The sequence below is a fragment of the Botryllus schlosseri genome, chromosome 10 (assembly GCF_051294905.1).
Source record: "Botryllus schlosseri isolate E-star chromosome 10, Bs_hap1, whole genome shotgun sequence".
Lineage (NCBI taxonomy): Eukaryota > Metazoa > Chordata > Ascidiacea > Stolidobranchia > Styelidae > Botryllus > Botryllus schlosseri.
In genome coordinates, this window is record NC_137245.1 from 1554094 (window position 1) to 1580621 (window position 26528).

Genomic DNA, 26528 nt, shown 5'->3' on the forward strand with positions numbered 1-26528 from the left:
GCTATTTCCTACCAGTTCCACGATCATTTCGTCTTCTTTACGAGTCCACGGGTCCCGATTGATATTCCTCAAGCAGTCGTGCCATCTCTCGCGACACTGCGAATCGTGGCGTCCAGGGACCATGCCGGAATCGCGGATGATGGACCACTTCAGCCCGTGCTTGACAATAGCCTGAAAAACGGGGAGATATATATATTGATTTGTGAACCAGAAAATGGAGTGTTGCGTCAAATTCAAAAAGATATCTTTCATGCGACCACAGAGAAAATAATGCCAGTTCTCCTCCACCACAGTGTTGATAATTCGGTATTTTTTTTACGATAAATAGGGTGTTTCATCGCACTTTCTGGTAATGCTATGAGCTGATCACGACTTCAAAGCAGAGTTGGATTCATTACATTAATTCAGTTCAATTACAATTACAATACAATTACTCCCTTGCATGTTTCAATTACATTACAATCACTCGATGCTAAAAATATCAAATTACAATTACAATTTCTGTTAAACATGTAATTATTACAATCGCAATTACTGTTCAACATGTAATTATTACAATTACAATCACTGTTAAGGATGTAATTAATTACAATTACAATTACTGTCGACCGTGTTATTGATGGTAGAGCGATGTTCTTTAACAACCGTAATTAGCGACGTAATTAGCAACAATCTCAAGCTATTCACGTTTCATTCATGATATGTAGAATACCCTTTAATTATAAAAAAAACTTGAATGTATTCGAACTATTCCTAATCATGAGTACCGAAAACTACAAACACAGAAAAAAATTTTGAAGCGACTATTAACAAACAAAAGTTTGAGCGGCTGGCAACCACTAACAGCGAATAGGCTACAAGTCAGTGGAATGTATTCAAACGAATACTTAGAGCTGATTAAGGCAAATGAAATGTAATTGGTAAGGTGTCATCGATAAGGATGATACCGATAAGGTGTGTAAAATTAAAATAAATGCAAAAGTAAAGAAGCTCCTGATAACCACAAATTACAAAATTTTGGTTCGCATTGATATTTTCACTTGCTCAAAAAATGTTAGATTGCATTTGATGAACATAAGGGAGCGGAAAGTTTCTGCCCCCAGTAAAGTTGGCTGAGATTGGAGGTAAGATTGGGACAGCATCTCTACAAATGCGTGATAAAGTTTGATGAAGCCTTGGTCGGAAACTTGATGTTTTTTTGCTATTGTTGCAGCAAGCCTCAGTACTGGTCAGAGATTTAAAAAAAACTATGACCGTGGTGTAGGAAATGGTTCAGCACAGGTTTCAAAATAGTTTATTTGCTGTGTGTCCAATTTTTAAATATTAAGATTTAGTATAGCCCTCAGTAGGGTCCTCAAACCACCCCTTTGTGACAGTGAAATATTTCGTTCCCCCTCGTCGTGATATCACACAACGAAACCAGAATGTTAGCAATCCTAAGAGATAGTTTGATGGTATGGAAGGTTATAACTGTTGATGAGATAAAAAAGGTGTGGCTCGAAATCTAATCTCATTTTGAAAAAATTGTGTAGCTGTATCTATAATTCTAACCTTATTTTGAAAAACTGTGTAGCTTTAATTTTAATCTTAACCTAATTTGTAGAAGCTGAAAGTTTTCTAGTTGTCCAAGTTTGACTTAGATTTGCAGATTCAACAAAATTCTTGAAAATACACGGAAATTACGAAACAATCCGAAAATACCCGCAGCAACGCTATGTCCTCCTCCGGCGTCCATCTTGACTTTTTGTAAGCGGGATTGAGGCACCGCGCCCAACGATGGCACACTTGCGAGCTGGTGCGGTTCCCCAGAATTATCGCGATCTGGAAATCGAAAAACTAGGTAAGCATGAACATGAAGCCGACCGGCACCAACGAAACTTCCATGATTTCACGGACATGACTCAAAACTGAGCTGCCTTGTAGCCAGACATGCACAAAGGGCTGTTAAGAAAAATTCTTTCTTCCAAATTATGTTTGCTAGGCGATGAAATCGTCGGTTGCCGAGAAAAACGATAGACGCCAAATTTGAATTCATTGCAACCGGTAATCGCAAAGTAACCAATCAATGGAAAGGAAAGGACGTAGTTTATTTTTGTCCTAGATGTTTTTGCGGCAAATACACCGACTCATGATACACATACACATGATCTGCGCATATGCATACCATGAGTGCATGATGTGCATATGCAGCTGGACAAGGAAGTGCAGATATAGCCTTTACGGCTTTCCAGGTCATGCTCCACCCCTCCATGCTATCCCAGTAATGCATGAGCGCCAAGCAGGGATGCCATAGATACCAGTGTTACGAATCAGGTCTTTGGTCTGACCCGGCCGGGAATCGAACCCACGACCTACCGATCAAGAAGCCGGGCGCTTAACCATTACGCTATCTTGTCCGTATAATGGTATAATGGTATATGGATATAAACATTTTTGGTTGTTCGTTCGTGATTTTCCCGCGTTGAATTGCGTTAATTTCCTCTCTATACCATGGTTGATGACGTGTTCAGGGTAACTGTTGTCAAGTAAGATTTTGCGGATGTAATCAAGTTCTGAACTCAGTTTGTTACCCGAACATACCAACAACACTCTATGTACGAGAGTTAGGGTTGTTCAGAATTGACCGACTTTCAAAAAGTCCAGGTTTTCAGTCCGATTCCCATGCCTTATACCTTAAAACCATATTCTGGCTACTTTTTTTTGTAATTCATCCCCTGCATCCGTGTGCACATTGAGCTGGAAGAATAGCAACTGAAAATAGGGGATTCCCCTAAAATCTGAGTGTCACGATTTTACCTAGCCTAGTTAAAGTGACATATAACATGAATTTATGTAGCTGTTGCGGTTTGGAGTGCTACAAAACCCCACTATATACGGCATTGCTAGTTCAAGATATCATTTCCATGTCCCACACTGCCTTAGAACTGCTCAAAACTACCTAAATCTGATGGTCATTTTGTTGGATCACAAATCCTACACCCCTCAAACCTACCCGGCACTGTTCATCAATTTCCTGGATCCCCATGTGCAAGAATACAACTGTAAAAGTAACATCCACTCACAGCCACATTATAAACATCACAGGAAACGAAAAAATAAGGCCAAGAAAGAGATCAACTTGGCAAAATATTACATAAATCAGGTGGATGAAATGGTTGCTTTCGAGAAATCTGCATATCTGTTCCGGTGATCTTCCACAGCTTGTAGGAGGCTCGCTCGCTGTTTTTTGTCATCCGTTATGAACGCAGCATAGTCGGTATTCAATTTTACCATACGCTCTGCTGCATCATTAACTACTTCAACAGTATTCACAAATTCTTGAGCAGTCACGAAATCCAGATCAGTATACCATTCCGAAATTGGAAGACTCAACCAATCATGTTCCACATGTATAGCATCAAATAGAAACCACGATTCTGGCCCAATCAAATCGACCATACTCATTGACTCAGAGACAGAGTCAGAGATCAGACTGAGAGGCATACCTCTGCGAAATTTTTCAGGGATTGGCATTTTCAGCAATTTAGCAGCCATCGCTTCCTTAAGTTTGTCAGGAATCTTTGGATTAACCGAGAACATGGTAAATACCACCATTTCCTCAGTTAGATACCAATGATGTTTTCGCAATTTCTTGTATGCCACATCAGCAACAGTGGGATCGCATAATGAAAAGTTTTTCATGTCATGAAAGAATTTCAAATCATTCCAAGGTGCGTCACATGCAATACCAGTTTACAACCAAGCTGGAACATAAAACAAAGCAATGAATGCATTGATTCGTTCCAACTTTTCAATGAACTCTTCAGAATAGTCCATTTGCTCACTCCACATGAACATTTTTTGACAGTACAGGACTTGACTCATCCATCTAGCGCTATGAGTAGCACCAGGCTTGCGAAAACGATGATCAAAATTTGTCATCCAAAATCGCCAAGGTGCCTGTTGCACATTCTCTGTAGTCATCTGTTATCAAGACTTCTTTCTGCTTTCCATCATTGGGTTTCATCAGTGGAATTATTTCTTGCTTTACTTCATCAGCTTTCATCGCCAACCAGCTGCCTTCAATAAACTCCAGCGTTTTATAGCTTCTTGATTTATCAATATGTTTCCACTTCTTCTTGAAGGTATTAAAATCCTGTTTTCAGGGCCTGTGGTTGTCGATCCAAACAAACACTTCCAAACCTCCCGAATGACCAGATCATAAATATGATGGCGACAGGCATTGTAGAAAACTTTCCTGTTAATCAATTCTTCAAGCGACGGAACCGCACCTTTGTTTTTACCAGTGTTTGAGGATGTTGTGTCAAACACAAGAGCTCTAACAGATTTTGTTAAATAACAAAGTTCTAGCAGTTCAAATGATGCATCAGCCTGTGCTTTTCCTGTAGCACTTTCCGACTATGCTGCGTTCATAACGGATGACAAAAAACAGCGAGCGAGCCTCCTACAAGCTGTGGAAGATCACCGGAACAGATATGCAGATTTCTCGAAAGCAACCATTTCATCCACCTGATTTATGTAATATTTTGCCAAGTTGATCTCTTTCTTGGCCTTAGTTTTTCGTTTCCTGTGATGTTTATTATGTGGCTGTGAGTGGATGTTACATTTACAGTTGTATTACTGCACATGTGGATCCAGGAAATTGATGAACAGTGCCGGGTAGGTTTGAGGGGTGTAGGATATGTCATCCAACAAAATGACTATCAGTTTTAGGTAGTTTTGAGCAGTTCTAAGGCAGTGTGGGACATGGAAATGATATCCTGAACTAGCAATGCCTTATATAGTGGGGTTTTGTAGCACTCCAAACCGCAACAGCTGCATAAATCCATGTTATATGTCACTTCAACTAGGCTAGGTAAATTCGTGACACTCAGATTTTAGGGGAATCCCCTATTTTCAGCTGCTATTCTTCCAGGTCAATGTGTACACGGATACAGGGGACGAGTTACAAAAAAAAAATAGCCAGAATATGTTTTTAAGGTACAAGGCATGGGAATCGGACTGAAAACCTGGACTTTTTGAAAGTCGGTCAATTCTGAACAACCCTAACGAGAGTGCCTACGAGGTTCATGTTTTCCCGTTTACGGCCAAATGAATTCCAACATAAGTATTGGCCTGCGAATGTCGGTCTCCTGAAGACAGATGTTTCACTGCAAATTAGTTATCTGGTAACGTGGCAAGGCTGATGTTTGAAATCGGGATAAATAGAGTATTAAAGCTACATAAGCAGGCTTGCCATACTGTCCTTATTTCTAAGATTTGTCCTTATTTTTAAGGCCCACGTCTTAGAAAACTCAACCGTCCTTATTTCTAAGAAATGTCCTTATTTTGGACGTACGTCCTTATTTTGTCTTATTTTCAACCACTACTGAAGGGCGTTTTCCTCTGGTATATGTGTTGCATATTATTCTAAAATTATGCTTTTCCTTCGAGATTTTATGACATCATAACTGAAAGAAATTCTCGTGACGTACACACCACAAGATTTGACTTCCAACTGGTGAGATCATAGTGTCCTTTATGGTGTCGACACAGGCAAATCTCACGCCTCAGTGAAATTGTATCACGTCACAATTTCCATTTGGCTACAGGCAATTTGACGGTCATTTATGACCGGCTTGCCGAGCATTAAATTTGGTAAAACGGGTATCAATCGAAAGCTGAGTCTGCACTGATTACGAAAAATATAAATTTTATTCCGCTCGTGGCCCTGGAACTGACGAGGTGCTTTTTCGTGCTAATCTGATTTTTTGACTGTCCTTATTTTTGGGTCCATGTTGATGGCAACCCTGTACATAAGGCTAGTAATAGTTTCGAAATATTGCTACTTTTACAAAGTGCGAATTTGCCCAGGTGTAGTTCAGGCTGACTTGAAAATGGCTACTTGAACTCGACTAGCCTATGATGACTGCTTTGAAATCCTCTGCGAATTACGCCGCACGTGGTAAATTGGATGAAAAATAGATTTAAAACTGCTCTACACCAGTGTACCACAAAAGAAAACAGAATTTTTGCGCAAAACGGTCAGCGGAGACTAACATGAAACCGGCTGGCACCGGTGGGTTTTTCCGTAAAATTTTGCTTCACTTTTCAAAACTTTAAAACGCGACCTCAATGAGTAATATATTGTTGGATTGAGAATTTCCACACCTAAACAACTATGCACAAAGCAAGACGATAGCCCGGCAACCTAGCGTGCATATAATCAACAAAACGAGACAACTTTGTTGTAAAAATGAACAAGTTTTGGTTTCTTCCTTATAAAGTCCACGCCGTAAACCCAGTGCATATATGAGCCTCTCGAACTGTGTGTTTACCGTGAAACGCTCTACCATGTTTTTATAGTATCGATCGAATCAGTTGAGCAAAATCGGTCACTCATGGCTTGTTTAAAAGATGACATCTGTCGCAGTGAATAGCAAGTTCTTACTAACACTAGGTTAACGTTGTGGACTCTATAAGGAAGTAACCATACCTTGCCCATTTTTACAACAAGGTATACACGCTCGGATGCGCTACTGTCGTTTAGCTACGTGGTGTCGTTGTTTAGGCGTTGAAATTCTGAGTCCAACAATATATTACCTGTTGATTTCGGATCCCATTGAGGTCGTGTTTTACAGTTTTGAAAAGTGAAGGTTCAACAAAGACACATTTCAACTGACAATACATTCTTATCCGTAACCTTGGACATTTTAAGTAAGTTTAGAAGCCGTCAGTGAATAAATTTGCTAACAAAAATTTATTTGTAGTTGAAATATTCAAATTCTGATCTACTTTGAGGTCATTTTGAAATGGGAAGTTCATAGTCAACCGGGTTGGCATAATTTCGACTTACATGCGTGAACGGAATGATGTTCCCGACTCTGGTCTTATCCACCAAGGCTCGCAATTGATTGTCTTCTTCCGGCGTCCACGGCTGCTGCTTGTGGTTCTTGTTCGTCCTTTGAAATCTGGGAATAGTGTTACACGTGAAGCACGCACGACAGAGCTGTTCAAAATAACGTTTCTTTTCAAATTTTGCTGGCTACTTGACAAAATTGCTAGGTTACCCAAAAAAAAAACCTTTCACATCAATTCTGAATGAATTCCGACTCACAGAAGCAAAGTTATTGTTCAAAATCTAGGATTTCAAACCATAGTACTTACTGTGGGTAGCCGTAGATTTATATTAACTAAAGAAATAATTTGCCACCGTAAACACTATTTTTTCAAAATCTAAAATTTTGTTCATCGATAACTCCGTTTCGGCTGGTTGGATTTGAGTCAAATTTGTTGTGCATCGCGTTCGCAGACAACCTAACAATTTCACGGGGTAGCTAGTCAAATATGAAAACAAATGTTTAATTTTAATAAATAACTCCAAAATTTTCTACCATAATAACTTCACTTCCACAGTTGAAATTGAGCAAAAATAATTTAATCAAGTAGCTAGTGAAATTTGAAAACAGAAAGTTATTTCAGAACAGCACTAACGCACAATGCACACAAAGTCAGAACCACGAAAAATTTGTAGGAAACCGAGAGAAAGCATTAAAGTAAGGGGGGAAAAGTCTGGTTATCATAAACATATTCCCTCAAAATGGCTTGAAAAGAAATTGTAGTGGTGTAAAAACATAACCACTCCGGTCAGCAGCAAGGCAAAACCTATTTGGATGCCATACTCAGAGAACGTGCAGCAACAAATTCACAGACTAAAATGTCAGTAGTTTTACCAAACAAAAACTATTTGGGTGCCATACCCATCTACAAATCTATGTAATGACTCGAGTTGCGATTTTTATCGACTTGACTGGTGTCAGTTTTTCAAATGCGTAAAATGACTCAACTCGAGTCAATTGCATTGACTCGACGTATACCGCACGACTCGAACCGAGTCATATGATTCGAGACTAGGACGTCGAAGACAGACATTTCATTGCAGCTTCGAAGAACAGTCAAGTCGCCACATGATTGGTATTCCGTCTATCAGTCCTGACACTTGCTACATAGGGCCAGAAAATGACGATTTTATGGATGCAAGCCATTTTATATCCCTCGGGCAGAGTTGGAAAAAGTGGGTTGAATCGGATTGAACTGAAAACTAAACAGTGAACAAAATGACTCGGACTCGACCCTGTACTCATTGACTTGGACTAGGTCACTCGGACTTGACTCGATGGTGAATTGAAAATCGAGTCAAAACTAGAAAAGTGAGATTGACTTGTAACCTGGAGCCTTGTGACTTGGCTACAACCCCGGGTGACAGCGTTACCTCTGTATGCACTCCAGGGCTGTTCTGCCCGTGTCCAGCTCGGCAGCGATATCGTTCCAACCGGCCTGCGAGTGTTTGGCGGCGAGCTTTTTCAAAGCGTCGTCTTCCTTCTTGCTCCATTTCGCGCTGTTCAAGGACGGGTGCAGACGATTACGCCAGCGCAACATGCATTCCGTCGGCGTGCGCACGCCCTAAATCAGAACACTACAATAAGGCGTGGGGTACAGCAAATATCGACGTCTATACTCTGTTGTCACTAGCTCAGACTAGCTTGCAGGACTAGCTAATTCTATTTGTCTCTAGTGACGAATGTACACGTAGTGTCGCTGATCCTGGAATGGCCAACCTGCACCATAGAAGGAAATTGGAATCTGATCACATGGGCTGAGAAAATATGAATTTTCGATAGCAGGCCTAATATGAAGAGCAATTTTTTTTACTTAGAGAACGAACGATTTTGACCTTAAAATCGAAATTTTGACATTTTTTTACCTTAAAAAACTTAGTTTTGGCCTAACGTATGTAAATTAGGTGTTTTCCTACTTGATGCTAGAATTGTACTACTTATCTTCATTTCTGGTTCTAACTGTATGTCTTTACGAAGTAGCTCGGCTTGAAAAAACTTTTTTGACTCAAAAACTGATAAAATTTTTCATGAAAAAAATTTATTTCAACGAAATCTGGCCATATGAAGAATTTCAGTCGTTACATGACGCATTATGGTAGAAATAAGTAAAATTTGTTGTAGTACAACGAAAGATACTTTCCTAGATTCTCGGGTAGAGAGTGTCTGTCCTTACTAAGCAGCTTGCCAAGAATGGAGAAAGAACGTTCAACAGCAGCAGTTGTTGGCTGGCAACACTGAAGTTGTGTGTACACTGCTGACACATCGTGTCAACCTATTTGTTTCATTTGACCGTTTATGAATCACAATGAGCAGACATAAAGTAGGCTACAAGCTGTAAAATATCAAACGATACATTCACCGACAGTGCAAACGAAATGCAGGTTGCCAGAAAAATATTTACTTCGTAAACAATTTTAACAGTTTTTTGACCAAACGCTACAATTCTGACCAATTCTGACTACTCATGATACATAGCATACATTTTTTTTTGAAGGTAGCCTACAGGTCAATTTGCATCAGTTGGGAAGATACATCTCGCAATTTAGAAAGTGGTCGCTCCTGAGTGGATACTTCAAGTCAAGCTAGCTGAAATTCATGGAGTAACTTCTACTTCTACTCAAGAACCCACTAATTTGACCATTTCTTTAGAATTGTAAATTCCATCACTTGCCAAGATTTTTTGCCAATTCGGTGGTTCTTATCCTAATCTAACATGGAACAGATGAAAATGAAAAGCCCATCTGCGTCAGCTAGGACTGTTTTTCCAGATTTTTGCAGCTATTAGCTAAAATTGATTGGTAGGCCTAAAATGTTGCACACCAAATAGAAGTGGTGCTACTGGAGTTTGAAAATTTTGAATTTATTACAAAATATTTGAAGAGCTTCTTGGAGGTACAGGAACTTCAATATACAATTGACTCATATATTCATATTGAAATGAACCCTGTGTGCTCTGGAGTCAACTTTTATCAAAATACACCAACCAAAACTCTGTCAACAAAAGGAGTTCGTGTACCACCTAAAAATAGTACATTGAACACTCTCTCATTCAAAATTTCAGGCTCGTGACGTCATCTTTTGTGATACGATTGTTGATGTACAATGTTCTTTCCAATTCTCTACTAGTTGCTGACGATTACCCTTGACGAGTGTCAGCCGAAAATATTCGGGTTCATTTCAATTGTATATACTACTCAATTATGGAATATTTGTGATAATGTTTTTTCAAATTCCACAGGCTATCCCGTGAGATTGTTACGTTGTCTACAAAAGCGTTACAAAACAAATTGGACTCAATTCAAACTAGCAATACCGAAGTTATTTGAGTGTTTCGTTAATAATTCAGGGATCATTCCCATTTCACCATCATCATTATATTTTTAACTGCAATAACTTCGCTTCTAGCGGTTGGAATTGAGCTATTATGCATGGTATAGCCAGTGAAATTTGAAAAAAAATTATATTTTATATTAAATTCAATATTTTCAAACCCAAACAACGTTTTTCAGCCAACCCAACAATTTTAGGTAATAGCCGCAAAAATTTGAAAACATAGGTTTTTTTTAACAGCCCCAGCGGGGCTCTTTAAATTTCCACCTCAAAATGCACGTTGGAAATAGCGTCCCAGTCATGGTCCAGGTGTCTGTCCCCGACCATTTCTGACGTTTTTTTCCTTTTATATTCATTAATCTTGTTCTCCACCGATCGGATCTTCCCCAGCATTTCCGGCTCTTCCTTCTTGGCGTATTTCTCCTGCAAAATCCACCGTTTCATGACCCCGCAAGCGTTCAGGATAACGCCACCGAGCCAAGTCGAGTCATTCTCTCTTTTTCAGAAAATGAGTCGGGTCACATCAAGTCAATAAAAAAATTGGCTGAAGTCGAGTTGTTCTCTATATTCAGAAAATAAAGTGAGTCAAGTCGAGTCATTATCGATTTTTCAGAAATTGAATAGTGACAAGTCGAGTCAACATAAAAATTGGCTGAAGTTGAGTCGGGTCATTCGCAATTTTTCAGCGAATGACTCGAGTCAAGTTGTGTCGACGAAAAATTTTGACTCGATTCATAATGGTCCTCCTCTTTGATTGGTTGATTGGTAACTTACCCGCAAATACTCCAACTGCGACAGCAAGGGTTCCGTCAATTCTCGAAGTCTGTGATGCTCCACGGCTTCTCTCAATGCTGAAGAACAAACAGAATTAACATGCTTTAGAACAGGTAAAATGCATGTGCCAATTTTGAAAAAAGAAACCTATGATCAACTAGTTACATTAAACTTTTTCAATCTAATTACTAAGCACTTTTCAGACCTTTATTTTTGAATTGTCCGGGAAATTGCAAGTTTTACTGGTAATTGCTTGGAAATTGACTGCCAATGGAGCAAAAAGTGAATAATTTGAGTTCTTGCTGTCAGTATCGAAACGTGAGTAGTTCTGGTTCTAGTTGTCAGTTTTGAAAAGTGAGTGGTTTTAGTTCTGGCTGCACATGTTGAAAAGGGAGTAGTTCTAATTCTAGTTGCGCATTTCCAAAAATGAGTACTCCTAGTTCTAGTTCTTGTGTTCAAATGATTCAGGACTTTATCCCACTTTTACTAAAACAATTCACACCCCAAACCGACCACTAATTACAATTTTGAAACGCAGAAAGTTGTTCAAAACTTAGGATTTCAAATCATAGTATTTACAGTGGGTAGATCTATAATAAATTAAAAATTTTGCACTCCAATTACTCCGCTACTACTGATTGGCATTGAACCAAATGTGTTGTGCAACGTTTTTTCAAACAACTTAATGATTTCATAGGGTAGCCAGTAAAATTTGAAAATATTTCAAATTTATTTTTGTTGAATAAGTCCAAAACTTTTTATCAAGTAGCCAGTAAAATTTGAAAAAAAGTTCATTTGAACGGCCCTATGACCGCATTTGTCGTACAGGGAACGTCTGAGCAGAAAACCAATCGTTACTTTTGTCTTCCAGGACCTTCCATTGTAGGGATGGGAAAGGAATGTGCAGAAAGATGTCGCCGATCTCGTTCATTCTCCGTTCCACGTCGGCGTGAAGCGCGGCAGACTTGAGTTGATGGAAGGGGTTATGGGTGAACTGAAATGCACGGGAAAAAATCATAGTACTGTGCACTAGAGGGCACCAGTGGTTCGGTGAATCTATGAACAACAAAATTTAATCACAACGAATGTATGTAACTCAAATTCAATATCGGGAGCCTAATTTCTTGCTACCATTTTGACACTAGATATTTATATGTGGTTCTATAGATGACTAGCCTACAGATAGATACGAAACTTCCTGTGGGTGCTTTGGGCAAGCAGTCTCGCTTATTGCTGAGCAATCTAAAAGTATCGTAATTGGTAGTGCTATAGCTTGCGACCCGAGGGCTGAAATGCAATATAACTGGTCCTGATCGAAAGATAATATCGCACCGATTCCGAAAATACAAATTAGAATCTTTTCAGGGCAATGGAACCACTCCGAAACAGCCATCAAAGTCGGAAAATCGGCACTGTTCCAACAACGGCAGCGCCGCGACACAAGGAACATAACAATGGCCAATTTCGTGAAGTGATTGTTTGGAACAATGCAGATTTTCAGACTTTTGAGGGCTGTTTTGAGGTGGTTCCATTGCCACGTCAAGATTTTAATTTGTATTTTCGGAATCGGTGCGGCACTAGCTATCGATTAAGACCAATTATATTACATTACAGTGCTCGGGCTGCAAGCTATAGTAATACCAATTACGATACTTTTAGATTGCTCAGCAATAAGATCGTGATTGTTCGGTGTGCTTTGTAAGAAATGAGACTTTACTGTTAGTTAATTTAGAAGAAAACACCTACTTTTGAATGTTTAGGCTATATAAACCGAACTCAAAATGTGTTTACCTAAAATCCTGTTTATTTAGTCAGCTTTTTAAAACCAAATTAGAATTAGAACTACTGAATCCGCAAAAACTCTGAATTAGATTCCGCATTACAAAGAAAAAAAGAATCAAAATGATAGCATAGGAAAATTTCCCAAATTAGATTACAATTACATACTGTCATTTCACTCTAGTTATCTAGTTGTCCAAGCCTGGTTAGAATATGTTATCTCAAACACAGGTATTGCTGAAAATGACGACCCATGCATTTACGTGCGACACACAAGATTTTAGCCTCACCGTATTGATTCTGAAAGTCACCCCCTGCTTACGGCCGCTTTTATTCTTCTGTTCCGAATCGTCCTTGTCAGCGTTTTCAATCTCACTCTGAATAGGAGGCAAAACAGAAATTCCAGAAATTATCAATTGCAACTGACTATGCGAGCAACCAAATCTGAACTGAGTAAGTTAGTAATAAATCTAATCATTCGAGCCAAACAGTTAAGAGTTAATTGATCAACGAGGATGATGGTTTCAATACTATTTTCCACCGTGGAAGCCTTAAAACCCGAGTGAACGCATCACAGCGTGCGAAACATGTAGTACAAAGCACGTATATCAGTGGAAATGACGTATCTGTCAAGTCATGACCGATCCACAGCTCATTGTCACAGAATGCAATGAAAAAGATACGTTGTTGAACTGGCATTATGCATTTTTTAGTTGCATGAAGGTACACATTTGAACTGTCCACATCATTCATAGTGTTAATGCGTACAGCGATTTTTATTTTTGACATGTCAAAAAAAAACAACTAAATTCCGTTAAAATTGTAGCGTTAGGTCGAAAAATTGTCAAAATTGTCTACAAAGTCAAAATATTTTTGACGCGTTCATTTTGTTGGTATCGTAGATTTTGCACTGTCGGTGAACTTATAATTTGATATTTTACCGCTGTTAGCCTATTTTATAGGCCTACCGTTGTAAACGGCTAATCGTCTGCTCATACAGAATCATAAACGGTCAAATAAAACAAATAATAGGTAGACATGGTGTTATGGTCAACGTACCGCAATATCCTAACTGAAGCAAGACTTCTTGGGCATTGGTTCTTATATCAAGAAGCTCATGATGAAGGATTGTGATGTAGGCAACATTGTCAGAATGAAGCAACACGGTTTGTCACCAGCAGTGTACGCACAACTTCACTGTTGTCAGTCTACAACTGCTGCTGTTGAAAGTTCTCCATTCTTGACAAACTACTTCGAAAGGACAGACAGTTCCAACCAGAAATGAAGATAAGTAGTACAATGTGCGAAAATACCTAATTTAGTTACGCGTGCTAAAAGTTCTGTCAAGATTACGTTTTTTATCGTCAAAATTTCAAAGTTTCATTTCAAACTTGAAATCAGAGATTCTATATCTCAGTGGTTCCCAACGTGGGCGATTTGGCGGTCTAGGGGGGCGAAAATGACGAAGGGGGAGACAGGGGGGCGATGACGCGTCAAATCGGCTGACCATTGTTTTATAGTCAACCCACGGAAATTTAGTTACAAACGTGTCAAATTAGACATCGAGCCGAAAATTTGACATTTTTTTTTTAGTCAACCTGCCGGTGAACACAGTTTGTCTGCCCAATTTTCGGTACACAAAATTTGGGGGCGATGATCGGTGTTGAGCTTGAAAAGTGGGCGATGGGTCGAAAAAGGTTGGGAACCTCTGCTATATCTGATAGTTCTTATCTCATTTGCAATTCAGGAATTGGTATCATCAGGCATTTGAGAGTTTTAATTAGTTAGTTAATTGCGAATTTTTAGAGTGGGTAGAAGGCTTGTTCAAGAACAGCATCTTTTTCTGGATTCCTGCGATTTACTGTTTAAAACGTTAAGTCGCCTAAAAATATGCCGCACACAAAATTTGGCTTGATTTTAACTGGTGGATGTGAACACACAAGTAGTATGAAAATTTTGAATTTAGTAAAGCATGAAATTTACGTTTCAAATTTTACTGTCAACCCCATGAAATTGTTGGGTTATGTAAAAGAACGATGCATAAGCTAACAATTTTAGAGCATTTTCCAACCAGTAGAAGTAAAGTCATTGCAGTTGAAAATTTTGGATTCACGAAAATAGCCTTTCTGGTGGGTAATCACAAAATTATTATGGAAAAACTCAAACAACTTCGCTTATACGGGTTGGAATCGTATCAACAATTAGAATACTCAACAATTTCATGGGGGTGACACCAGAAGTTGGAAAAAATATTCCATTTCTTTTTAATAAATTCAAAATTTTCCAACTCTATCAGTTGGAATTGAGCCAAATTTGGTGTGTAGCGTCTTTTTGGGCGACCCAACAATTTAATCAGCGAAACCCCGGGATCCAGAATAACAAAATTTATTTTTGAAGAACCCACGTGGGTTCTGGGTAATTCTAGTTCAACTTTCAGAATCCAGTGCCGGTAATTTGTAGAAGTCTACAGATCAGACATTAAGCCCTGTGACATCACCTGCTTGTCTGCATTGTCCTTCAACAGTTCGTCGACGAGATAAATCTGCATCTGGATGACCTCCTGGTACGCCAGGTTGAGTTTCAACATATTCTCTGCGGTCGGCTCCAAGGGCTTGGACAGATCGATTTCTTCCTCCTGTCAAAAGACAACTAACCTTGTTCGATACAACACTTTGGATGTGACGACTAAAATCTCAGTTCCGACGCATTGGCAGATCCCTGGCAGTCACATTTATGGATTGCCCAGATTGTGAACTTGCAACACCAACCCAAAATTTGATTGGTCTGGCCGCAGCACTTGGGATGTGACGACTAATATCTCAGTTCCGACACATTGGCAGATCCCTGGCAGTCACATTTTAGGTAGATGATCGTACATCACAATAAAGCCGAATATTTTGCGGGATAGATTTATCTGAAGCAAAAAAAAGTTTCACGCTTCCCGCAATATGATGTCACTCAATTTCTTGCTTTCAATACATTGTTAACCTCTACTGAAAATGAAAGAACGCCAAATATACCAGATTCAGTTAAACTATATTCGCAATTACGAGAGAAAATGTCGTCCAAGATGCGGCCTTGCGTTTGCGCTTGCAGACAGACCGTCAACGATGAAACATATAGGCACAAAAAGACTGTCGCAGCATGTTGGCTGAAGCTTTAGATATCGATATGACCAGGCGCCGAATTGTCCTAACCTTGCGCACTTAGCCCAGCGATATCCAGCAGACCCGGAATATACTCAAGTAACAATACTATTGATCAATAATCTTTGAAAAATATTTGCGTGTGGCGCGGCTAGTGGCTCGCGCGCTGCTTCGTCAGTTGGATGTGGCCCTTTGATCAAAAAGGTTGGCCGCCCCTGATGTAGGCCGAATGAAGCAGTTGTCCGAATTAAGCAGAATTGACTATTTCACAGTATTGTGGTATCAAGCTCCAAAATGAAAAGCTACAAATTCACACACCTCGTCACTGTAGTCCATGTCGTCTTCTGAAGGTATCACTGCGCTGTTGCTTCGGGAGACGAGAGCTGAAAAGTGTTGAAGGGTATATGACACGCACCTATAATGTGATGGTAACGTAATACCGGTACACATTACTTGTCATCAGAGGTGGTCAAAGTAGTCAAGAAAGCTACTCAAGTAGAAGTAGAAGTAGCGAAAAAAATATTTTCAAGTACGAGTAGAATTACTTCTTCCATTGGCAACCTAAATCTACTTGAAGTAGAAGTAGAATTGACTAACTTTAAATCTACTCAAGTAAGTAAGTAGTTTTGAAAACAGTCTCAATTCGTTTGCATAGACCAGCAAAAGCTGCAAATTGAGCGGTGCGGAAGGTGCAGAGAGCTTGATTCGTATTGATGCTTCCCAGGAGGTATAAATTTTCGACAGAATACGTATTCTTTAACATCATGGGATGCAAATTATAGTATTGATATGAAAATGCGGTACTAACCCTTTGTTTACTAGAAGACCCTGTTTTAGAGAATATCATGGCATGGCACCCTGCCCCATATTATAAGGCCCCAAGTTTAGGCGAAGAGCAATACGAAGAACAGGGTTGTAATGACTCGAGTCATGACTCGACTCGAGTCACGATTTTTTTGTGACTCGACTTGACTCGAGTCATTTTCTTGAAATGGGAAAATGACTCGACTCGAGTCAATATTTGGATTGACTCGACTTGTACTCGAGTCATGACTCGGCTTATTTTATATGACTTGAAGATGAAGAAATTTGCGAATCGTAATGGTTAGATCAACGCATCTGACGAATTCTGCCGACATCGCTATTTGTCACCACTGCTATCGTTGCACTCGTCTGATATAAGATATGCCGCCGTAAAAGTAACAGACAATGGTACAGTAGCAAAGCATTGCACAAAATCATCCAGTGATGAAGAGGTAATAGATCCTCCGCAATCAAAGTACTCAAGACTATACAATCAAACAATCGAAACAAAGTTCAATTAGAGCCAATGAAATGACTCAGATGGTCAAGTACTTGGAAGAGACTGATAAGCTCATGTGCGGATTTGAAAGCGATGATTCTTTGCATTTTTGCGCAACTAGAAAGAACGAGTATCCAATGGTCTTCAGTGTGGTTCAATAATGCTGGTTAATTCCTGCATCTAGTGCACCAGTGGAACGTGTATTCAGTAGATGTGGATTTATTATGAGTCCATGCCGCTTTAACATATCTGAGGATCTCCCTTTCACTTTAGTATTTTTGAAGTTTAACTCATTGATTTGATCTGCTGTCTGTGAAAACACACAGTTAAGGCAGTTAAGGAAAAAAAGGAGAATATCGGTCTGGTGTAAATGACCATAGTAGTTGACAAACACCATGAATAGCGCAAAAAAAACAAGCCCTAATAACTTCGCTTCTTCTAGTTGGAATTGAGTCGAATTTGCTATGAATCATATTTTTACACAATCTAACCATATCACGAGGAAGCCGGATGAAAATTCGAAGCTCTCTATTAGTCTAATTAGTTCAAAATTTTCTCTCATAGCACTGCTTTCTACTGGTCGGAATTGAGCCAAATTTAGGTTTATTTTGGAGCGTCCTTTTCAAGATTTTGTCCAATTTTTTGAGAATTCGACTGAGATACAGTAAATCAGCACTGAAGTAACGCTCCGCCAGCTATTTCGTGAGCTGAGCAGGAAAGTTGACCTTTTTCAAGTCAACTACCTGATAATGTGAAAGAAAAACTGTACCTCTACATCTACATAAACATGCATATGTTGATTCTCTATCTGCTGATATCCACACATGAATTCGTTGGTTATCTGCTATTTGTGAGCTGTCGTCGATGTGCCCGTAATAAAAACTGAATGCTTGTATTTGTGATGACAAGACCTATAGATATTTGATTTAAAGTTCTACGATTAGTTAAAGTTATCATATTTGCGGCCTGTCTCGTCAATCTGTAGCATCGGTAAATCAGGCCAGGAACTGTCCGTTATCTGCCTAAATATACATGTGCCAAGACTCTGGTATAGGGACAAAATAAGCATGCTTGGCAAGCAAGGAATTCGATATCGCCGTAGCAGGATTGAGAACATAAATTAAACATGACTTCGATGCTGTGACTTGGACTCGGACTCGAGTCATAACACTATGACTCGGACTTGACCCTTAAAACGGTGACTTGGACTCGGACTCGAGTCGGTGATGAATTGAAAATGACTCGACTTGACTCGAGTCAAAACCACAAAAGTAAGATTGACTCGTGACTCGGAACCATGTGACTTGATTACAACCCTGACGAAGAAGTTGTATCGGATACGGTTTCAACACTTTGCGCGAATAGTATACGCTTGGTAGCGAATATTGTGGATCGTAAAATTTATAGCTAGTGTAGCTTTATTTTCGGAAAATACAGGCATTCGCTTCTATGCTTCAACATGTATGTTCTGCAGACAAAAGAACTGGAAGTAATTAGAACTCAAAGTATGATACTTGGAATTGAAAGTGAAATACAAATACCACTTCTAAAAAGCGGAAAATACGTTTCATGTCTTTTGTCCATAAAGCTTCAAAGGTGATGGTCAAAAAAGCCGGATTATCCCAGATTAGCAGGACACATCGTGGGCTGCTAGATTACGATATGATAGGTAATTGCTAGATTGCGAAACGGTAGTTTCAAACGTTATGGTGGGTCGTATTTGATATGGGCGATAATGCGGGGTAAGCGGAACCAAGCCGGTACACAAATTATATTCACTGATACTTTCATGAAAACATATTTGGCACTCCATAACTACTGTGCGCAAAGCGCAACAGAATTTTTAGTCTTTACTTGACTTATGTGAATATTAAATGTTGGTGCTCCGTGAAAACAGCCCCGAAATTCCTCAGGCTATCTTTTGTATTAGGGGGTTAAACTACCTCTACTTGACAAACTGAAAATAGTGAAAAGTAAGTAAGTAGATCACAAAATATTACGAAGTAGAAGTGGAGAAAATCAGATCTACTCGAGTAAGTACCAGAAGTAAACGAAAAACTACTTGAGTACTTTCAAAAAGTAGAAGCACTTCGTTATCCATTATTATAATGACTTCGTTCGTTCGAGGCCAACCCCTACCGTGCCAGGACACATAAAGACGCTATGTTTTGGCCAGCATATCAATAGATGAAGTTTGGTGCCAAAAACTTCCGGCGATAAAACCAAAATGACCGCCCCTGGTTGGTTGGCCTTCAATATTGATATGACCGGTCGTCGAAATGGCTGGTACCGAATAGTCTGAGTAGCAAGTCAGTAGTGCGACCCGTGGTCAAATAACACACTCTAATTTGAAACTGCGTGAGTCAGACATGTTCCATAGAGATGCATTGCGTGCGACTGCTGTCTGTGCGTTCTCTATATCGTACCCGCAAAATGTAGCACAGTTATATTAAAAATGCATACGATTTGATGTGTGAGGCTTTGGTCGCAAGATGCCCCTAAAACTCGGATTTGGGTCGCAGCCAAAATGGGATTAGAGCCACTGCTTTATATAATCGAATAAAAGCTTGCGTTTAGGCTTATAATTACGATTTTACCATAGTGCTGCCCGCAAACCAATTCAAATGCAGAATGCCCACCCGCTGACCCCTGGTGTAGACTACAGGCCAAGTCATGTTCAGCTGGTAGTAATATGATGAATAGGGGAGAGCAGGCCAAGATGAGACACGGGGCAAGATGAGACATGCAATTATTTCACAGAAAAATTTTCTTATGGACAGATTCCTTCAACTATGTTGTTCCCACAATGCCATTCCATAGTCCTACCATATTAACAAGGCAAACAGATTTGAGGTTGGGAAGAAAAATGCCAAAAACTATATTTTCATAGCCTATGTCAGTTATGTGAATTCATGTTTGTAAGGGCATACCTATCCTAGTACTTAATATTATAAAACAAGAATACTGGAGCTGGTTGAGTGCAATATTAGCAGTGTAATCATGCGCTTACCTCTGAAAAGTAACGGACAGAAATGTTTTTATTCGAATTTATATGTTAATTTAGGTGTGGGGGTAAAATGAGACAAAATCATGGGGGTAAGATGAGACATGGGTATGAGAGGGCTTTTCTATTGAAGGCCTCGGAAGATTAAAAATTTACTGTTGAAGGCACACAAAATGTATTATTTATCTAGTAGTTTACCAGATGTGATATTACAAGACAAAATAATAACGAAACTCTTATTGTTGCTGGATCTGGTTTTCGATGTCACTTATATTTGTATATGATGTACCAATTCTTTTTAAAAATGAATTATTTCATGATTATTATATTTTATTCACGATGTTGCTGGTTGATTCATCATTTGGGGTGAATTGGTGGTGTAATGAGCATGAATTGCTTGGTGTCTCATCTTACCCTCACCTGGGGGTAAGTTGAGACATTTGAGCAAGGATTTTTGAGGGCCAAGAAATCCATCAGTATGTTATTCAATAGAACTCAAGCCATCGTCATAGAAAGTAGAGATCACAGGCTTTCCATTGGTACCAAAATTAATCCTCAGAAGGCATTATTCTTTGAGTGGCCTTGAATTATCAGAAAAGTGTCTCATCTTGGCCTCCTCTCCCCTACACTAGAAAGTGTTCGAACCATATTTTGCCGATACAAGGTATGAATCTGTACCTAACCTTCGGACACTGTTCATCGCACTTGGAGCGAGCCAGCTTCCTTTGGAGAGGATTTGTTATAAGCTAAGCTTGGCAGATTTGCAGCATGTTCGCTACATCTCAGTGACAGGCTGAGCTAATTGCTTTTTTTCGATATCAGCAATAGTTGTACATAAAATAGATAGTTCAGCTTCATAATAGCGTTTACGGTGATCGGGAAATCCATTAGGTAATCCCACTGGCACGACGTTCGGAACAATTTCAGCGACTATCCCTGACGAGGGTCAGCCGAAAATATCCGGGTTCATTTCAATATAAATATATCATTCAGTTTACTGATTCCTAGAACTGGTATAAGGCCAGTTCTAGGTGAATGCTAAGGAGAGAACACAATTCATTAAATTTCGGCAGTATGATGGAGGCTAGCATACAACTGAATCGCGGTTTTTTCGTAAGAAACCCAACAATCAAAATTAAGTAACTGCCTTTTAACCGGTCTCCACCTTACATAAACTTTAATCAGAGTTGCGACCAAGTCACAAGTCAATCTCACTTCTATAGTTTGAGTCGAGTCATTTTTAATTCACTACCGAATCAAGTCCAAGTCCAAGTCAAGAAGCAAAGGGTCGAGACCGAGTCATAGTGTAGGGACTCGAGCCCGAGTCCAAGTTTTAATGTTCACTGTTGACTATCGCCTTCAAGTCAAGTTCAAGTCACCTTTTTGAAACTCGCATTGTAACAGTATGAAAAGATTTGGAAAGTAAAAAATAAGTGCCTTTTGCGCTACCACAGAGAATACACCAGAGAATCCAAAATTTCGTGCACCAATATCTCCGCTTCTGCGCGTTGGAATTTAATCAAATTTGTTATGCATCAATCGAGACAACTCAATAATTTCATGGCGTAGCCAGTAAAATCTGGCAAAAGTTTCGTTTTTTTCAATATACCGGTATGTTAAATTTTTGAACCCTAATAGCTTCTGTGCAGCATTTTTTTAACCAACCGAACAATTTTACCTAATAGTCAGTAAGATTGTACAAAAAAAATCTTTTAACAACCCTAATTCCCGCATATTGCTAGTTTTCAATATTTTTGACGCCTAAAAGACAATGTCCTGCACAATAACAAGCCAACGCACACCTCCATTATTTACGATGCCTGATGTTGAAGGTTCGTTCATGCCGTTGTGAGCAGATACCAGCGTGGTCTCTTCATCTTCATCTAAGCAAGAAAGTAAAATATTAGATTCTGCAATATCATTCTAATGTCTTTCTAGAAGTAAAACCAACTTCAGAAGACTCTTGGAGGTGGGCCTACAGACAGAACTTCACTATACAATTGAAACCAACCCATACATTTCCGGCTGACACTAGTCAGGGGTAATCGTCAGCAGCTGGTAGAGAATTGCAAAGAGCAATATATATCAACGTATAATTTCGCTTTAACACCTGATGAAAGAGCAGAGCTCCGAAAGCCTGTGTTAACTTCTTGAAGACTGTACAAAACTTCAAAAAATGCAATTGAATAGTATATTGATATTGAAATGAACCCAAAAACAGTTTCGGCTGACTCTCGGCAGGCGTAATCGTCAGCAATTAGTAGAGAATTGGATAGTATGGAAACGTCACCAGTATGAAATGAGATCTCAAATAAGAGAGCGTTCATCGTTCGAATTTCGTGTACCATCTCAAAAACCATCTCTCTTATTCGAGATCTCATTTAAAGCTGGTGGCGTCATATTTTGTGATACGATTGTTGATATACAATGCTCTTTCCAATTCTCTACTAGTTGCTGACGATTATCCCCGACGAGTGTCAGCCGAAAATATTCGGGTTCATTTCAATATCATAATGCTACCGGTATTTAAAGTTATATACTTACAAGCGGGCGTTAATGGGGCACTGCGCTCTAAAAATGATGTGGTCTCAAATTGAAGGGCCAATTGAAAGAAAAATTTTGGCCGCAGCCGTTTCCTTCAGAACGCCACCGTAATGGAGCTGTAATGTATTGAAATTTCCGGAGTTGCAGCACGCTCCAGCAGTCGCGCAGAGATCGAACTTTATATAGTTGTCAGCCGATGTTATGGAGGAAATAGAATACACTAGGCCCGAATTTCACATGAATCTCCTGACTGGACATCTCCCGTTGAACGCGGTATCTAAACTACCTTGGCGTGTCTGACATATTTCCTTCATAATATCGGCTGACAACGATATAAAGTTCGATCACTGCGTGACTGCTGGAGCGTGATGCAACTGTGGAAATTTCAATACATTACAGCTCCATTACGGTGGCGTTCTGAAGAAAAGGGCTGCGGCCAAAATTGTGCAGTGCAGTGCAGTGCCCCTTCAAAGTTATATAACTACAAGCGGGCGTTAAATAGGGTGCGGAAACGACCAAGGTCTTACGTTTACCATAGATTTGGTGATATGACTGTTGTTATACAATATTCTTTTGAATTCTTTACCAGAACGGTAGGCTACATTGAAAGCTCCTTAGCCCTGACCAGAGTCCGGGGCGCAAGGAGAACACTGTTAATTGACAGACATGGGGAGCATTTTTACCCGATATGGTGCCGCGTATACTATGGCAGATTTCTTCTCGACTCACTAGTCCAGTGTTTCTCAACCCTGAGTTCCCGAGTCCCAAATGAGTCCGCAGAAGGTCATGCGTGAGTCCGCGAGCACAGGAATTTCAAGTAACTTAATCGGCACACATGTTGACAGATTGTCAACCTGGTAATTCTTCGTGTTTTTCAATGGAAAGACGCCAGTCTCATAGTGAATTTATTATTTTAGGTAATTTTATATCGATAAAACCTTAAGAAACGATCATGGATCCTAATTTAATGGTCTACGGACTTGGTTTTAGATTGAGAAGTCAAAAATCCATGGAAATGTCAAAATTTTCAATTTTTTCCCACTTCCGATATGATTTCGGAACATGTAATTGACAGACCTACGGGGCTCGTTCACTTTCGGACCAAAGTCATTGCAGCCTTATGGAGAAAATAGCTTTTTGGTCCGAAAGTGAATGAGCCCCGTACTGGTCCGGTTTCGCCAAATTGCGATTTTAGAATTAGGCTGCGTGATTCGCAAAATACCCATTTTGAAATGTTAGTAACCTTAATAGCTGTCATAAAAATGCATAGATATCACAAATATGTGACTGGCGGTACTCAACTTGAATAGTGCTTTCAGAACTACATTCATTGCAGTAGAATTTATTACCTCGGTGGCTTTTCGGGTTTCCCTTGTCAAGAATTAACGGCACAGTAAGAAGGAGAAAGAGTTTGCATACAACTTTAAATATTCCAATAATATACACCGCTAATTGTCTGTGTAACGTCTTCTGCGTATTGTATAATTTGATTCTCTCTCACCCCTTTATTATGACTACCGGAGTACCGGTACAGCTGACTTTGGCCAGCTACTGTTCCTTTTTATCATTCCATTGTTACGTCATATTTTGCCAATTTGGATTTTGTTTGAATCTTTTTCTATATGCTTCTTATTGTGCCGTTAACTCTTGTTGATAAGGGGCATACCAAATGCCTTCAAGTTAATAAATTATACTGCAGTGACTATAGTTTTGAAAGCAATACTAGAGATACCTCAATAAGCGATGTTTCGCCACGTATATTTCAAACGCAAGAACAACGAAACAGCACTACAACAAATTGATCAGCATTGCAAGCAATATTCGTTCTTCTGAGTTTTTCTGTGTCTTGGGCAAACCAGTTTGTTGCAAGTATCACAGACAAAACGGTTATGCTTCGCACATCTGTAGCATCTTCCTGGTTTGATACCAAACATGCCAGGTATAAACACCTATTATCGCCAACTGGAATTTTTCAAAATGCCCTACATTTATGTCCGAGGTAGCCTATTGTTAAAATTGTCGTAAGCAATTCTATCATGGTCATAAACTCTACAAATTTGGTCGGATTGACTTGAATTTAGTACGAATGGACTCGGAATTTAATGCTGAGTATTCACTATTCACAATTCACATTTCGTGAATTAACATAAATTGTTAATTTTATTGGTGTCGACCTTCTTGATTATTGGGTACCCTTCCCCTAAGAAAAATGTGCATGAGTAATATAATTTTCCGAAACGAGTCACTCAGCTCTACCGGTAAATCTGATTACACGAGCAGAGACATGATAAAAAGTTTACAGCAATATATATGCAATTCTCGATCCTGTTGACCGATTCAATCGTGAAATATAGAATATTTTCGCGCTTCGTGCGGTTATTCGAAACAAGACGGCTAACTAAACAGTACAAATATTTTGCTGAGAAGCAGCGGTAAAAAGGTATCGGAAAAGGGGGGTTTGGGGGCGAAGCCCCCCAGAAGTCAGATTTATAACCCTGTGGGGGCCCAAGACCAACGTTTTTTCGGGGGATGACAAAGTGCTGTTACGGTCCTGCACGTAGGCACATTGCACACGTTTCCGGCGCGATATACGCTGAGTATTGTTGATTGATTATTGCGACTTGTTCCCTTACAGACATTATTTGGATATTGATAAATCGTAGGGGCATGTGCTAATCACAGAAACAATCTATAGTTGTCTATTATAAGTAGAACTCGAGACATGGACTGCATTACTGAACAGTTGCTTGAATTGCAAGCCGATAGATGTGGAAAGACATGTATACAAAAGCTTCCTTGACTCAATTTTGGCCAAATGTGCAGTCGATGGAGCATAGTCTTTCAGATCTTTGCTAGCAAGCTGTAACAGCTCTTTTGCTATTTCCGGCCACATTGCCTACCTGTGTGAATCTGGCGTTTCAACGCTGACGGTGAACAAAGGAAGTAGGCTATAGCAATAGACTTCAACCGTAAGGTGACATCAGATGTATGCCTACAATCTACATTGACAACCATAATTCCGGAATTCGATAAACTTGTCAAGCAAGATCATGGACAAGGCTCTCATTAAGTGTGGGTTGAGTGAACTGAAAACAGTGCTTGCCTGTTTTGTTGATACCGTATTACACTTTCTTGGATAGATATCAAAAAACCTACTTTTCGTTTATATAAAGCTTGAGTCCGCGGATATATACGCGAGCTTGAGAATAGTCCGCGGGTCAAAAAGGTTGAGAACCACTGCACTAGCCCAAGATTACCTAAACTTTTTAATTAATGAAAGGTTCTTCACAAACATTGTGCTATGCATTGCGAGTGAATTGCCAGTGCTTATGCGACCATATTATGATGACTTCACTGATATTAGAATAAACCCGAATATTTTCGGCTGACCCTCGTCAGGGGCAATCGTCAGCAACTAGTAGAGAATGGAAAGGACTTTTTATATGAACAATCGTATCACAAAATATGACGCCAAATGGTGGATGCGAGCAGATCGCTCAAACTGAATGTACAATTTTTTACAGTATACCCGTACTCCTTCTGTCGGCACAAACTAGGTTGGACGATTTTGATAAAAGCGCCGACTTCAAAGCACACAAATGAAAGAGGGAAAATACTTCCTCGCGATTGTTAATATGGTTTGCGACGGTACTTTCAATTCACCATAGAAGAAATTCTTACAGGGTGCAGAACCGCAGTATTCAGTATAACGATTGAATAATATATTCATATTCAAATAAACCCTGACAAGTGTCGGCTGAAAACATTTG

The 26528-nt window shown here is 39.5% G+C and overlaps 1 protein-coding gene and 1 long non-coding RNA gene across 3 annotated transcripts in view; one reads left to right on the forward strand and one right to left on the reverse strand.

Annotated features, from left to right (window-relative positions):
• Positions 1-26528, reverse strand: part of LOC145447814 (snRNA-activating protein complex subunit 4-like) — a 49167-nt gene that overhangs the window by 19048 nt on the left and 3591 nt on the right. For both annotated transcript variants that reach the window (XM_080326091.1, XM_080326090.1), the window contains exons 3-13: positions 22017-22097; positions 16226-16290; positions 15259-15396; positions 13052-13138; positions 11841-11976; positions 10983-11059; positions 10476-10631; positions 8252-8442; positions 6836-6950; positions 1702-1821; positions 13-171 (exon numbers count right to left, since the gene is read on the reverse strand). In XM_080326091.1, the coding sequence (XP_080182217.1) occupies positions 13-171; positions 1702-1821; positions 6836-6950; positions 8252-8442; positions 10476-10631; positions 10983-11059; positions 11841-11976; positions 13052-13138; positions 15259-15396; positions 16226-16290; positions 22017-22097 (1325 nt within the window). The remainder of the gene's footprint in view (positions 1-12; positions 172-1701; positions 1822-6835; positions 6951-8251; positions 8443-10475; positions 10632-10982; positions 11060-11840; positions 11977-13051; positions 13139-15258; positions 15397-16225; positions 16291-22016; positions 22098-26528) is intronic.
• The window catches only part of LOC145447848 (uncharacterized), a 272584-nt gene continuing 248364 nt past the window's right edge, over positions 2309-26528 (forward strand). The window contains exon 1 of the long non-coding RNA XR_013917730.1: positions 2309-2397. This is a non-coding gene — a long non-coding RNA (uncharacterized LOC145447848). The remainder of the gene's footprint in view (positions 2398-26528) is intronic.